This window comes from Citrus sinensis, chromosome 9, assembly GCF_022201045.2.
Source record: "Citrus sinensis cultivar Valencia sweet orange chromosome 9, DVS_A1.0, whole genome shotgun sequence".
Taxonomy (NCBI): domain Eukaryota; kingdom Viridiplantae; phylum Streptophyta; class Magnoliopsida; order Sapindales; family Rutaceae; genus Citrus; species Citrus sinensis.
In genome coordinates this window covers 33,344,075-33,358,951 of record NC_068564.1, presented here as the reverse complement: position 1 = coordinate 33,358,951, position 14,877 = coordinate 33,344,075, and the positions used below count along the sequence as shown (strand labels likewise).

The window sequence follows — 14,877 nt, the reverse complement described above, 5'->3', positions numbered from 1 at the left end:
AATAAAACCCACACGAACACTACTTTAGCATAATCTTTTTAGATTAGATCTGGTTGGGTATAATTGAAAAAAGAGAAAAATGCTCACACATGCTTATGAAAAATGGGTTTATGTGTGAGGCCCAAACCTCAAACATTCTTAAAAAGACATTAAAACCAAAAATCCAAAAGTAAAAATGGAGGTTTCTCCTTCAAATGTCTTGCTGAAAAAAAAAAAAAGAATAAAGAAGATGAAGGATTCATTTGGTCAACATAAAACTTTGACCAAAAATAAAAAAATCAACAATAGTCGAAAGGGTTTAAAACAATTTCTACAGTCAAACCTAAGACTAATTTATTATTTATTTTATGTTATCTTCATTTTATTTTTTATTACGTTCATTCCTAGCAGATGTGTTGACTTATTTACATTGGTACTATTTTATTTATTCCATGGTACTTCTTTATTTTTCCACGAGTAAGATTAAGGAAAATCCAAGTATTCACCTTATCCGGGGAGATGTATAAAGGGTATTATGTCGACGTGGATCAACATAACTCTATGTTCTAATCTAACAATTGTGATTCCACATGTAAGATACTGACACTGTTTGTTTTCCATTTTCTTATGTCATGCCTAACTTTACTTGACTTACACATGTATAAGGCTTAGGAAAACTCAAACATTCGCCTCTTGATGGGGAATAAATAAATGGGTATTATGCCAACATAGATTAACCTAACTTTCTTGACATAATATACAACTAACGATTATCTTTACGCATCTAACTTTTACATTTCCTCATTTACTTTTCAGTTATTTTCAAATTTCATAATGTTAGGTGCTGATTTCGGAAGGAAGTAGAAACTATGGAAAACTAAAAATTAAAGGCAAAATTGTTTGCGCAGAAGCAACAGCCAACAAAGTAGCCCTGGAAAAGCTAAAAGTAGGCAGAGTGGTAAATTGGCCACCAAAAAAGAGGGTCATAATACACATAAAATAAACTAAAAAATGCACATAAGACCTAATAGTGATGAGGAACGAAGATTCCAAGATTACCTATAGAAGAGAATTTAAAAGATTATAAGCAAAATCTGAAAAATTTCTAGTTGGCTTCCATAGCAAATGATGCCATGATGGCAGCCACCTAGGAAAAAACCTAAAGTCCATTTGGGTCATATTCTCTACTAATCTAAATACTTATTTAGGTTAATAGCTTATAAAAGAGAAACATTCCTTTTCAGAATTTCAAAGCTCAACATGTTCTCAGGAATTGTAATACATTAGCTCACTCCTTAGCTAAATTAGCCTCTAGGAAGGTAGATTCTTTTGTATGGCTAGATAAATTTTCAGAGGAGGTTGTGTATTTATTCTCGTAATGAGTAATGAAAGGCATACTTTCTTAATAAAAAAAAAAAAAGTTGTTACCCTGCTATAACCGATTTAATTGTTTAACTAAAGCTGATTTGCGAATTACATGTCCTGCTTGTCAATTGCTTATACTGCGCCTCTTCATTGTAGGCTCAATTTAATCTAATGGTTATTTCACGAACGGACAAAAGGCTGGGTTACCCGCTTGGCAACAGGTTACGACCGTTTGCTATATGATAATATATAATTAATATTTTTAATGTAATTTAATTGGATTTAAATTCAATGTGAGTTGATTTTTTTATTAATTTTAAGTTAGGTATAATGTATTTAGATTTCAATCTAACGTTAAGCGCTCAACTTTTTATAATTTTCGGCCTCATGTATTACTACACATTAGTCGCGGGTGATATGCCACTTATGCATTGAACTGATTTTTATTTTTAATTATTAACAGCAAAATTTATGGTGTGTTTATTAATCAGTAATTAGAATGGATTGTAATGTGAATGAGGAATGTGAATCAAAATAAATTATCTACTTTAGCTATGAGAATCAAAATTAGAATAAATTGTATTGCTATTGATGTGTCTACTTTATCTTGAAATCAGAATGATTAGTTTCAAATTACTAAACTGGCCTTAGTTTAGTATTGTGAATTATTATTATTATCATCATCATCATCATTGTTGTTATTTATAATCTTTATTTTAATAATAGTAATTGTTATTGTTATTATTATTATAATTCATACCGATAATTACTCCTAATAATAACAACAATAACAATTATTATTGTTGTTGTTGTTATTATGATTATTATTATTATGACATTAATAATAGTAATTATTATTATCATGACATTAATAATAGTAATTATTATTATCATCAACAATAATTTTTCATAATAATAATAATAATATAAGAAAGGATAAATTAAAAATTTTAAGATTTAAGTGGAAATAATATAATCATTTTAAGAAAACGAGTATCTCATTCCCACTTCTCCCATGAGAATGGGAACTCTAATAATTATTCTCACTTTTAAGTGGGACTTACCACTTTGATTCTTATTCTACTACTTGTTTAAGCAAGTAAATATATTAATCATTCTCATTCTCAATAAGTAAACACTCATTAAACTATTAAGAACCACCAAAATATATAATGAACATCATAATTAAGGTAGCTGCTATGTTGGAGCAATTTCACTGTAGAGCAGCCTCCAAAACTATTAAATGTATGTGGTTGAATATAAAATAATTATAATAATAAGCATCTAGCAAAACTGCTCTATATTTAGGGTAAAATTACATTGCAACTGTGGTATGGTACTATAGTTACAACGAACCATTAGATCTATAGTTGCACAATCGCATTGATTAGATCCAATGGCTGAAAACACAGTTATAACATAACAGGACCCATTCATGGTAGTCGAATGTAGCTGAACCCAGCCCGTGACTAATGAATCAAAGCCGAAGCCGAGGTTGATACGTGTGATATGTAATGATGGCTTGATGTTGCATTGGGCCCATTCCGATGACTTTACATAACTCACGGTTTTGATCATTAAGCCTGTCACTACTGATGTGAAACATCGTCCTGGAGTTGTTCGTTTTTGTCTTTAAATTACAATTATAATTTACCATTGAAAGTTCTTGGACCAACAAAATTATTTTTGTTAAAATAGCTAATTGCCCAATTGTTAAAAGTAGAGTGAACGAAATTTGACGCTATTTAAATATTTAATATAATATAATATAAATAAAGGAAATTATTATTGCACCATTTTTTTTTATTTTACGTTCATCAAATCATCATAAAATTTTAACATATTCTTTACACTACTTTTTTTTTAAATTTATATCAATTAGTCATTTTTATACTAATAACATTAAATAATTTAAACGAAATGATAATTTTACCTTTAAATAAACTAAGAGATCATTTTATCTTTTAAAAGTTTTGAAAATAAAAAAATTATAATTATAAAAATACTCATACATTTAATAAAGAAATAAATCTAAAAATTGGAATTTTTTTATTTTTAATAAAAATTATAATTATAAAAATAATTACAAAATTTAGGGATTTACTAAAACTCCCCTAAATTATTAAAATTTTGGGATTTATTTTTTAATAAATAAATTCAGTTATTTTAATAAAATTTTGTAAATTATAATTTTTAATAAATAAATAAATTCAGTTAATTTTTAATTAAAATTTTGCAAAATTATAAATTTTAATAAAAATAATTATTAAAATTTTGTAAAATCTAAATTTAATAAAAATCAACTGAACACCTCTATTTTGGATTTATTTCTTTATTAAATGTAGGGGTATTTTTATAATTATATTTTTTTCATTTTCAAAGCTTTTAGAAGATAAAATAATCTCTTAGTTTATTTAAGGGTAAAATTATCATTTCGTTTAAATTATTTAACGGTGTTAGTGCAAAAGTGGATAATTGATACAAATTTTAAAAGAAAAGTGGTGCAGAGAGCATGTTAGAATTTTGTAGTGGTTGGATATACATAAAGCAAAAGAAAAGTGGTGCAATGATAATTTCTCTATAAATAAATAAGTTTTAGTTACTAAATTTAATACGATTATTAACACATTTTTTTATTAAATTATCTTTTAAGTGCTTGAATTATTTACCTAATTAATGATATAATTATTTATAGAAAATGAATATTTATGTAGGGTTATATTTTTAAAAAATTCTAAATGCATTTTAAACTTTAATAGTGTACATATATGTTATTCAGTAGACATATATATTTTAGGTGGGACTTTTTGCACGCTAAAAGTTGTTTTGAATACTTTTAAAAATTATTTATAATGTAATTTATTATTAAAAATAATTTATTATTAATAAATATAATATTATTACTTTAAATACCAAAACACACTCATTGAAAAAAAATAAATTAAAGTTATCGTAACGTCAACAATCATCAACCATTAAGTATAGCAAAACCCGATAAAAGTTTGGCCATCAAATGTGAGTGTTAAGAGGATCGTGTCAATGTATTATGAATCACAACCATTAAAAATGACTATTGACCACAGACACCCGTTAGGTTAGAAAATTCTTTTTAAATGAAATTGTGCTGATAACAGACGCTGTACCTAACAGCTGCACCTCCTCAGCCATCCCCGCCAAAGGGTGCATTTTGGAGAGCAATTTCTCTCTCCTGCGCATCTGAGTGTGTACCTAACGCTAACAGCTAATGTACCGTAACAAGCTCCTGGCACAAGTTGCAATCCTGAAAAAGTGAAAAGCATACGAGATTGGAAAATGGATGGCCAACACACGTACGTCCTTTGGACTTAAATCATTCAGATCTGAACTTTAAAGACGTTTTGAAGACCACAACCAATGAATGGAGTTTCCTGCAACTTACGCTAAGATTTATGTTCCTTCTCCACCACAATCTATGACCACGTGATTGGATGGCCAACATGTCTGCATCTTTTAAATCATTCAGATCTTCCGGATTTTGTTTTTTATTTTTTTTTTCAATTAGAATATCTTTGCTCATATTTCCAAAAGAAGATCTAAACCGTAAAGAAAATGAAAAAAAACCGTGAGAAATGATCGGACGAACACGTTTCACGAATCACATTCACACAAGACACCAACCTCCACTGTACAATATTTAATCATTCTTTTCCACCGCAATCAATGACTAAGTGATAAATATTCGTAAAGATTCTCGTCCACAGATTTGACGAACACGTTTCATGAATCACATTAAGATACCTACCTTTGCAATCCGTGTCGCGAATCACATTCACACAAGACACCAACCTCCTCTGTACAAAATTTTAACGATTCTTTTCCATCGCAGTCAATGACTACGTGATAAATATTCGTAAAGATTCTCGTCCACAGATTTGAACTTTTCTTGTTTTCCAGCAAAAGAGCATGCATAGTGGCTGATTGAACTTTGGCAATGACCAAAGCACTCCTTTCACTACAATGACGAAAGTACCCCTAGGTTTATACATATGTCTATATAATTAGGGTGTTGTTAAGTTACAATCATCCTTATGATATGGCAATGGCTCCACCACTATCTTATAATTTTTTTTGCATGTTTTGCATTGGTTGTAAGTTATATTGATTGTAACTTAACAAAATTTATATAATTATTTTCATATGCAGACACTCTTATAATTTTAAATATAGACACACTATTAACCCACATTGTTTAATAGTATACTTATATTGACTTCATTAAAACGTATAATTTAATAATGTGTTCGCATTAAAAAAAAAAAAGAGAACATTTACACTAAATAAGGATTATATATAATTTTCTAATCAGGGATAAGATAAAAGAAAAAAAAATCTACTCTAATGCACTGTTTTTTAATCTTTTAGTTTATCCCTAACTTTAATAAAATTATAAATCTCCGACTAGAAAAGTACTATGGCCTTTATGAAATGAAAAACGTAACCCTTTAAAAACATTGACACATATATTGAACTCGATATTTAGTGAGACTTGCTCTTTAAATGCCCCAATTCAATTGGTCATCAATGTTGCTCTGTTTTTTTCTTTTTGTTATTTGGATTACAATACAATTCTGCTGAGAGATTTACATGGGTTGGAAGTTAAGAAACGACTTAATAAGCGTAAATAAAATGGATTATTTTCTTCATAGAAACCTTTTGCAGGGGTGAGGCCGGGTTAATGCAATTAGTGAAACTTACCAATTCAGAAAATGTTGGTCATTTTCTTACAAGAGATCAACATATATTAGCGATTCAATATGCTTTTCTTCCTACACCAATTATGACATGTTTGTTAAATATACGAAGTCTGAATTTTTTTAAAAAATATTTTTAAAATTTTATTTGTTTATTTTTTACAACTTATTTCCAATTTATATTTACAGTACGCTAATAAGAAATAAGAAATAAACAACTTCCTCACATTGTTATTAATAATAAATGTCACATTAGCCTTGAACTCTTTTTCCCCAAAAAAATTGTTGCAGCATTAGTTAGGTTAAGGGTGGGATATGTATTTGAAGTTGCTAGAATACTCTCCAGAACCTTCTCATAATTTTTTCATAAAAATTTTCATTACTAAAATGTCCAATAATTAAATTTCTCTCATATATAGACAATTTATTGAAATTACTCACCCTTTGCACCATATATTTTTTTAATACTGGTTACGTACTAAATTATTGTATTGCACTGTACAAATATTTATAACTACTATTATAACAGACATTATACTGATAGTTACAATTAGATATATATAACTAGAATTTATATAGTTACATTAAATTCTATAAAATACATACTCAAATAAATAATCCTCACATGCGAAGAATATTCTTACTCTACTTACATTTCGCAAGAAAGAAGAAGTTATAAATAAGAGCTTGAACCGCTATCCTCACACTTGTGAGAGGAGCGGGCCAACCACTTCAAGGGCCTAGTGGCCCCTTTGCACCATATTCGAACCCACTTTTGGTGGATCTTTTATCGACTAAAATATTTTACATGTCTGATGCACCGTGCTCGATGAATTTATCAACTGGCATTAAATTCCTTAAAAGCACCGTAAAACATCAATTCACACTGATTAATCACGTAGATTTTTTTTAAAAGAAGTTCAGACCAAAGTAAAAGCCAAATCCTTTTATTGCAATTCGTAAAGAAACTTCTCGAAGAGTTGCATGTGATCAGCCTCCAACCGGACGATCAGTAACAAGCCACCATCATTGTTTGGACTCGCCAGCATATAAATTGTTCCTTCATACACAACAACAGCTGGCCCCATAAATATGGGTCGGCCCCATCCAAAGTCTGCATCATACAGAGGCAACCGCCTCCAATTGTTGATATTGAGATTTGGACTTCGAAAAGTGCTTGCTCCTCGAACAAGTGATGTTAAGTCAGACTGCACTTCTAAGTAGTCAAGAGCTGACTTTAAATACTCGTCGGTCATTTGTTTTAAAGCTTTCTGAATTCTCTTCACAGTGCTCGGTAACGGTTCTGATTGGAGATCACCTGATAAGGTAACTGGTGTAGCAGTGAAAAGTGCATTGCCGAAGTACCCAAGTGGAAGTTTAGGATTTATTCTAAATCGTCCGTCAGTTGCTATATATAACTTGGTTGGCTGATCATCTGGGAGACAACGTGCCTTGGACACGCAACGCCATATATGTGCAGCCAGGGCCTCATATGTGGTGAAGTTTGCTGTTTCATCATCTTTCTTTGATTTGGCCTTCAGAGTATTAAGTTGTTCGCGTGTGATATCAAATGTAGCTGTGGAAATGTTCTCAAATTCTGAAGGCGAGGTAGGAATTTTCAGGAATGGAGGGGGATCGTATTCAATGTGATGGAATTTGGGAGAAGGCGGGATGTGGGCTTTGAGTAAGGTCCGATCAAAAAACGGTGGGGTGATAGTGGTGTCGCCGCGCGCAATACTTGCCCATGTGTTGATAAAATGGAGTGCCGAGACACCATCCGCCAACGTATGATGCAAGCCTACCCCTAGAGCAGTTCCCTCACACTTAAAATGTGGAGTTCTGCTATTTACCCCGGTCAAATCCCGAAACTAATACAAACGACGTCGTTTCGTGCATTTTTTTTTTTGTTTTGATCAGCATCAAAACGACGCCGTTTCGTGCATTTTTTTTTGTTTTAATCAGCATCAAAATGACGCCGTTTGCTGAGCTTCTCATCTCGGTATCATTTATTTCACAAGTCTTAGAAAACTAAAATCGATTCAGCATTCACTGAGAGTCTAAAACCGATTCCGTGCAATACATCCTAACACATCTCAGATTCTACAACTTGAGAGGAAAATCTGCTTTATGGTAGTGCCTTGCTTGGAAGATAACGCCTAGTCAACAACCAAAGATACCAGGACAACCAAATGAAATGGACTGAATTTAACTCAAGAAACAGAGCCACTTGAATGAACACTCAAGGCACCAACAATTTCAACAATCAGACACTTTCTCAACCTATTAGCATCCACAAACACACTCACTGTATCATCCATCTCCTCTTTCATTACCTCCACAATAACCCCATTGAGTCCCTCATGAAGATGTTTCTGCCTTTGGCTTTCTTCTATTCTAGATACACGCTTTCTGCCTCCTAGTTCACTATGGATTGAGCCCTTCTATGAGACGATATGTGGATATGGCCCTTCCCGTATCAGCTTGTACTGCTTTTTCTTTTGCAATGGACAGAGATTGGACTATTGAATGAGTTGCCGGAGACGGAGCCGATTTGCGATATAGTCGAAAAGAGCCCCCTCCTTTTCAGTGAATTCCAAGGGCTTCTTTGAAAGCTTCTTCTTTGCCCGAGGGCCTCAAACAAGTGATAAAATTCGTTTGAGGAGTCGTGCCCTCAACGGAAGCGGAATGGCAAGATCAGGCTGCACAGCACTTCAGATAGTGGCAGCAAATCTCACCTTTTTCAGGCAGCCTACTAGCAGAAAATGAGAATCGGCTGAGGAAGGCTACGGCGAGAGAGAGCGCGAGAGGGGAAACAATGAAGTGAAGGGAAAATGATGAAGGAAAGGGGAAATATTTGACAGCAAAACTCACCGTTTTTGGCTTTAGTTGTGAAACGGCACGTTTTCATTTTAATCAAAACGGTGAGTTTTAATTCGGGGCTTGAGTCGGGGCGCGATTCGGGGGAAATAGCTTTTTCCTAAAATGTGTTACCTGTGTATACAGTAAATAAAATAAATCCTTATTTAATCTCTATATTTTAATTTAAATATTTAAAAAAAACTTTTATAATTAAAAATGTTACATTTTTACCTTTATCTTTATCTTTTCTTTTACAAAAATACTATTTACAATAATATTCTAGATGTTAATTAATTTATTTATAAAAATAATTAACAACTTAACCAATAATTATTTATTGCTAAGCTATCTAATAAATATCAATGTGAGAAGACTAATATTTATTGTACCTATACAACATCCGTGCTAATAATTATTTAAAAATAAATTAATATCAGTCGACTTAATATAATATTTAATACCCTTGTAACAATCTTATTAATAATTAATTTATTAAAAATTAATTTACCAAATTATTCATAAAAGTAAAATAATAATAAAAGTATATGTATAAATTTTTATGTTACTTTTAAATATTAATTTAATAAATTATTATTTTATTAATATCTGCAAGAATATCGTTATAAGGGTATTATTATAAAAGAAAAAAATAAGGATAAAAGTATAACATATTTAACAGATAGGTGCGTTCAGGTATTTTCTTAAATATAGAAAAAAACGGACATTTAATTAAATTTATAAGAGCTAAACAAGTATTTACCTTAACAAATATTGAAATACTAAATCCAATTTTTATATACTAAACGTTGTATTTTTTTAAACGAAATAAAATCAAAACCAATTTTATTTGCTCTCATGGCTTTAAATTAAAATACAAAAATTAGGTCAGACATTACATTTTCATCACCGAAATCACTATAAATGAGTAGATTAGACTAAAAATTAAATGAAAATATTTTTACATTTCAAGCAAAACAAGTATGGCAATTGAAATCTCCTTGTAACCCATATGGGTGAGGTTTAAGCCACAGATCTTTTGTATCAATTCAAAATATTTTACTAACTAAACTAATTATCAACTACAAATTAAATGAAAATACTTAAACAAAGACTATATTTTAAAGTTAATTTGGCCTGATGTTTTAAGAAGTCTTAGCTCTTCATCAACACAAGAGGTTAGAACCAATAGTACTTAGGATAATGGTTATTTAGTCTCTATATATTTTAGAGTAGTACTTGTTCAATTTTAATATTTAAAAAAAAAATCTGACAAAACACCTATGTTGTTAATAATATATTATTACACTTTACCCTTTTTTTCTTTAGCTTTTAAAATAATTACCTTTCAATATCATGGGGATATTGATTAAAAAAAAAAATTAACTTACCAAATTAACCCTAAAAAAAAAATAATAACAAACATATTTTGTTTAATTTTTTTTTATCTTTAGTGGTCAGTTGATAAATTAATTTTTTTTTTTCCCTTTAACAGCATTCTTGAAATTTTTTTAAAAAATATAGAGATTAACCGTATACTTGTAAGGAGTACATAAGTATATTTACCAGTAAATGGTGTATTTGGAAGTACCTGTAAAACAAGTAGCGGATGAGAAGAGATGTTACTAGAGTGGTCAACCGCTGGATTTGGAACGAGCTTCTGAAACTCCAAGCGGGGAGTGAAGTCTTTGAAGTCATCAATAGCAAAGTCTGTCTCAGCCTCTACAAATAAAACTCCTTCACCGTTGCATTGTATCTCAATTCTACCATTTTCATTGATTCCCAATCTTCCAGCCACAGGGTAAAATAATACAAGAGCTTTGCTTAGGGCTTCTTTCAGCACTTGAGCTTCGAAAAAATTTGAAGAAACGTCGTTGTTGTTTGGCTTATAGAAATACACTGTTGGGAAGTGAGTCCGTTCCACCAATAGATCCAAATCAGAAATCCATAAGCTTTTTTTTGGTGTATCTTCTGCAGGCTTTACGAAACATGACTGCTTTATTTGGATCCTCATACTCATGATCTTCTCAAACACCTGCAGTCAATCATGCATAAGCAATTAGTTTAGAAACTCATGAAAGAAAACAGTTTCTCTTGTTTTCTTTTTAAAATAAAAATGTTTTATTGCAAAAGCCTCCAAAGACATCAACCGCACGCAATCTTAGCCCATGGATCAGCCTATCCGAATTGATTGGTTAAGATCATTAATTTTTCGGAAAAAAGCTATTATTTTGCCTTTTTGTTTAGATTAATGTTAGTGATGCTCATAGTTGAATCTATTGAATTGACTATCCAGAGAAAAATATATTCAATTTATGCAAGTAATTGATTTAGAAAGAAAGGGCGTAAAGTTAGAAACTTTGATGATAGAAATGGATAATTGGGGTGAAGGGTTCTTAGCGACAAGAACAAAACATGAGAGTAGTGGTTTTCCAGCCGATTACCAGCACGCTGAATTGTCTACCGGCAGAATATCTATAGTCTTATGGTGAAGAGAAAGTAAATAATAAAAAATAGGGATTTGATGCTCCACTTCTGATGCTTTGAAAATTATTTGGGTTGTTTGGAATATGGGGCATTTCTCCCTTTGGGTGAATCTCATGAGTTTTCGTGTTGAATTTTTTTTCCCCGGTTTACTAGGAGTTTTGATATTTCTAAATAGTTTTGGACTCGGTAGGGGTTTTTATTAGGAAAAAATGAAGAAAAATTCAAAGAATAGTGATGGGTGATGAGTACGAAAAATGACAAATATGTTGGGTGTGGATTTAGTGATGGCTATAGGTATGTATTTAACTTCGTAAGTTTTTTTTTTTTTTTTATTGTTGTTTGATTTTTTTTAGTAGAGTTTTTAAAAATTAAAAAAATTATTTTATCTTTACTAGTAAAAACTCAACTTTTGAATTTTTGGGAGTAAAGACTAAAAAACATATTTAGAATGTTAAACTATTTAAAATATTTTTTACTTATTTGATAATATTATTTTATATTATTACTTTATAATTTTTTTAAAAAACTCTCACTGACATTTAAACAAATAATTTTTTTTTTTTTTGGTGAAGTCTCTACTTATAAAAATTCAACTAATGAAAGCTCTATTTAAACAAATTCTCTTTAAAAAGTTATTGTAAATGGAGTTTTAGACTCTCGGAGTAAGAGAGACTTTAAAACACTTTTGTTGTATTACACACACACATATATTTGCATGAATTAAATATAATTATTAATTATATAATAATTTTTTAAAATAAATATACACATATCATATATACATTAAATAAATATAATATAATAAAGATACTCTAAAATTTCTCGTCTCAGAGAATGTTGGGTGAGAATTAGAGATGAAAATGAAGTATGGATTCTTTCAACCATTCCTTTAAGGAAAATTTTATAATTTTCAAAATATCGATTTCGTTATTATGAATAGAATCTCGTTCGGATCTTTATAAAATTAAAACTTAAAAGAATATTAGCTGTACCCACAAGTTAATAAGAAAAAAAAATTAATTGAATCTAAAGAGGACTGAGCTACGGTACCTACCTCTGCTTTTGTCTTTTGTGCCAACATTGCTGTAAATTTTCATAGAACCTCTTTTATTCATTTTTATTTAAACTTTCCTTAACAAATATTAAGTTAATTTCTCTCAAAGCCGTGAATCCTTCAACGGTCGATCAACGGCAAATCAGCTCACCCGGTGGCTGTGGTTGGTCGGAAAAGATAGAAAATTATGGGGAACAAAACCCAAGTGGTAGCGTCACCGGAAACCGGCAAAATTGCTGCGAATTGAAGTAGCGATTCCACAACTTTTCACGGCTTCGATCGGTAGCTTTCCAAACGCTTTCCGGTGATAAGGATGGCATGGAGATGGTGGGAGTTGCACGAGCTTCCAATCGGTACCAACCTTGGCTGGAAAAAGAAATAGAATCCGGGTCGAGTTCGAGGGTTCAGGTCGAACGGATTCTTTTTGCGACAAGAATGGCATGGAGATGACCTGCATCGCAGGAGCTTCCGATTATTGAGATTTGCCAAGATTATGGATAGTTATTGGCAAGATTATGGACAGTTGTTCTGCTGCAGTAATGGACGTAATTTGTTAGTCAACTTTCTCTTATAAGCAATTTCCTTTTCTATTGTGTACAACTAGCAATCAATCTCTTCTTTTTAGGCTTTTAGTTAGCTGACGCTTTTGTATATAAATGGTGTATAACAATAATAATGAATATCTCTTTTTCCCCTTTTTTGACATGGTATCAGAGCATTACGCTCTTGGGAGAATATTTTCTTAGCTTTCCTTTAGTCACAAGTGACGAAAGCTACTTCATCGAAAACAGAAACCAATGTTATTATCGATCCTTCAGATCCATTTTATCTTCATTCCTTGGATCATCCAGGAATTAGTTTGGTCACCAAGCCATTGAACGGTGATAATTACGCCACTTGGAGTCGGTCAATGAGTATTGCTCTAAGTGCGAAAAACAAAACAGGTTTCGTTGACGGTTCAATCGATAAGCCACCAGCAGCCGATGAAAAACATGCCTTATGGCAAAGATGTAATGATATGGTATTATCTTGGATCCTTAATTCTATTGATCCTAATCTTGGTGATAGTGTATTGTATACAGAATCTGCAGCAGAGGTATGGGCCGATCTAAAGGAGAGATTTTCTCAAAATAATGCCCCAAGGATCTTTCAAATTGAAAGAGACATTGCTTCTTTACATCAAGGGACCATGTCCATGGCAGTATATTACTCCAAACTGAAGGGCTTGTGGGATGAGCTCTCATCTTACAATGACATGCCTATTTGCACCTGTGGGGCAATTAAGGAAAGTGAAGAACGAGAACAACGAGAGAAGGTAATGCAATTCCTTATGGGTTTAAATGATACATATTCTGCTATACGTGGTCAAATTCTCCTTATACAACCACTTCCTACAATTAGAAAAATTTATAATTTGATTCTCCAAAAAGAAAAACAACGTGATGTGGCTGTGTCTAGAGAAATCTTGTTGGCAGCAACACAAACCAGCAACAATGATAGCAGTTCGCATAACAAAGGGAGAGGAAAATTGCATTGCAGCCACTGCAACAGAGATAATCATACAATTGAGAAGTGTTTTCACTTGCATGGCTTCCCCCCTGGTCACAAATTTCACAAGAAGGGTGAGAAATCTGGAAATAAATCAGGGCCTACAGTTAACAACTCACAACTTGAAACGCCAAGTTTCATGCAAGAGCAATACCAACAAATCATGGCTCTCTTGAATAACGGTAATGCTCAACCTAAGGCAAATATAGCAGGTCAGCTTTCCCCTTTTTGTCTTTCATCCCATATTAGCTCCTCTCATTCGAATAAATGGATAATAGATAGTGGTGCAACTCATCATATCACATCTACTCTTGATTTGTTATCTAAAGTAAGTCCTTCTCCACACACCTCTGTTACACTACCCAACGGAAACAAGGTTCAAATAGACTCAATAGGCTCAACTAACTTTGGTTTTGATTTTTCTCTCTCAAATGTTTTCCATGTACCCTCGTTCTGTGTCAACTTGTTGTATGTTAGCAAAATGACAAAGTCCTTGAATTGTTCAATCACTTTTTTTGCTGATTTTTGCATCTTACAGGACTTGGCAACGAAGAGGACGATTGGTCTGGGGAGACAACATGACGGTCTTTATTATTTTTCTCCAAACATTACACCTTCGCCTATTTTGCTCACTCCTCAAGTCAACCAGACATCTTCGCAACCAGATTTGTGGCACAAACGTCTCGGACACCCTTCCATCCACCCAATGAAACATCTTGCAGATTTAGTACCTGAAATTTCTTTCTCTTCAAATAAAGTTTGTGATATTTTCCCTTTGGCTAAACAAACAAGGTTACCTTTTGGTTTAAGTATTATTTCTACTAAAAACCCTTTTGAGTTAATTCATTGCGATATTTG

The 14,877-nt window shown here is 31.8% G+C and overlaps 2 protein-coding genes across 2 annotated transcripts; one reads left to right on the top strand and one right to left on the bottom strand.

Annotated features, from left to right (window-relative positions):
• Positions 1–6,656: 6,656 nt before the first annotated feature.
• LOC102625261 (shikimate O-hydroxycinnamoyltransferase-like) lies at positions 6,657–11,567 on the bottom strand. The gene is made up of 3 exons (XM_052433157.1): positions 11,375–11,567; positions 10,485–10,965; positions 6,657–7,905 (listed from the first exon to the last, which is right to left on the bottom strand). Exons 2-3 carry the CDS (start codon positions 10,948–10,950, stop codon positions 7,022–7,024), a joined length of 1,350 nt encoding a protein of 449 aa, XP_052289117.1. The 5' UTR covers positions 10,951–10,965; positions 11,375–11,567; the 3' UTR covers positions 6,657–7,021.
• Positions 11,568–13,381: 1,814 nt separating this feature from the next.
• Positions 13,382–14,601, top strand: LOC127899971 (uncharacterized). Its single transcript, XM_052434155.1, has 2 exons — positions 13,382–14,231; positions 14,558–14,601. The coding sequence occupies exons 1-2, from the start codon at positions 13,382–13,384 to the stop codon at positions 14,599–14,601; spliced, it is 894 nt and encodes a 297-aa protein (XP_052290115.1).
• The last annotated feature ends 276 nt before the right edge of the window (positions 14,602–14,877 follow it).

Bases quoted from the DNA above. Each gene is read 5' to 3' on its own strand.
- LOC127899971 (XM_052434155.1), top strand. From the start codon at position 13,382: ATGAGTATTGCTCTAAGTGCGAAAAACAAAACAGGTTTCGTTGACGGT. The intron at 14,232-14,557 runs GTCAGCTTTCCC...TGCATCTTACAG, and splicing joins ACCTAAGGCAAATATAGCAG to GACTTGGCAACGAAGAGGAC.
- LOC102625261 (XM_052433157.1), bottom strand. From the start codon at position 10,950: ATGAGTATGAGGATCCAAATAAAGCAGTCATGTTTCGTAAAGCCTGCA. The intron at 7,906-10,484 runs ATGTACTCCTTA...GCAGAACTCCAC, and splicing joins ATTTACTGGTAAATATACTT to ATTTTAAGTGTGAGGGAACT.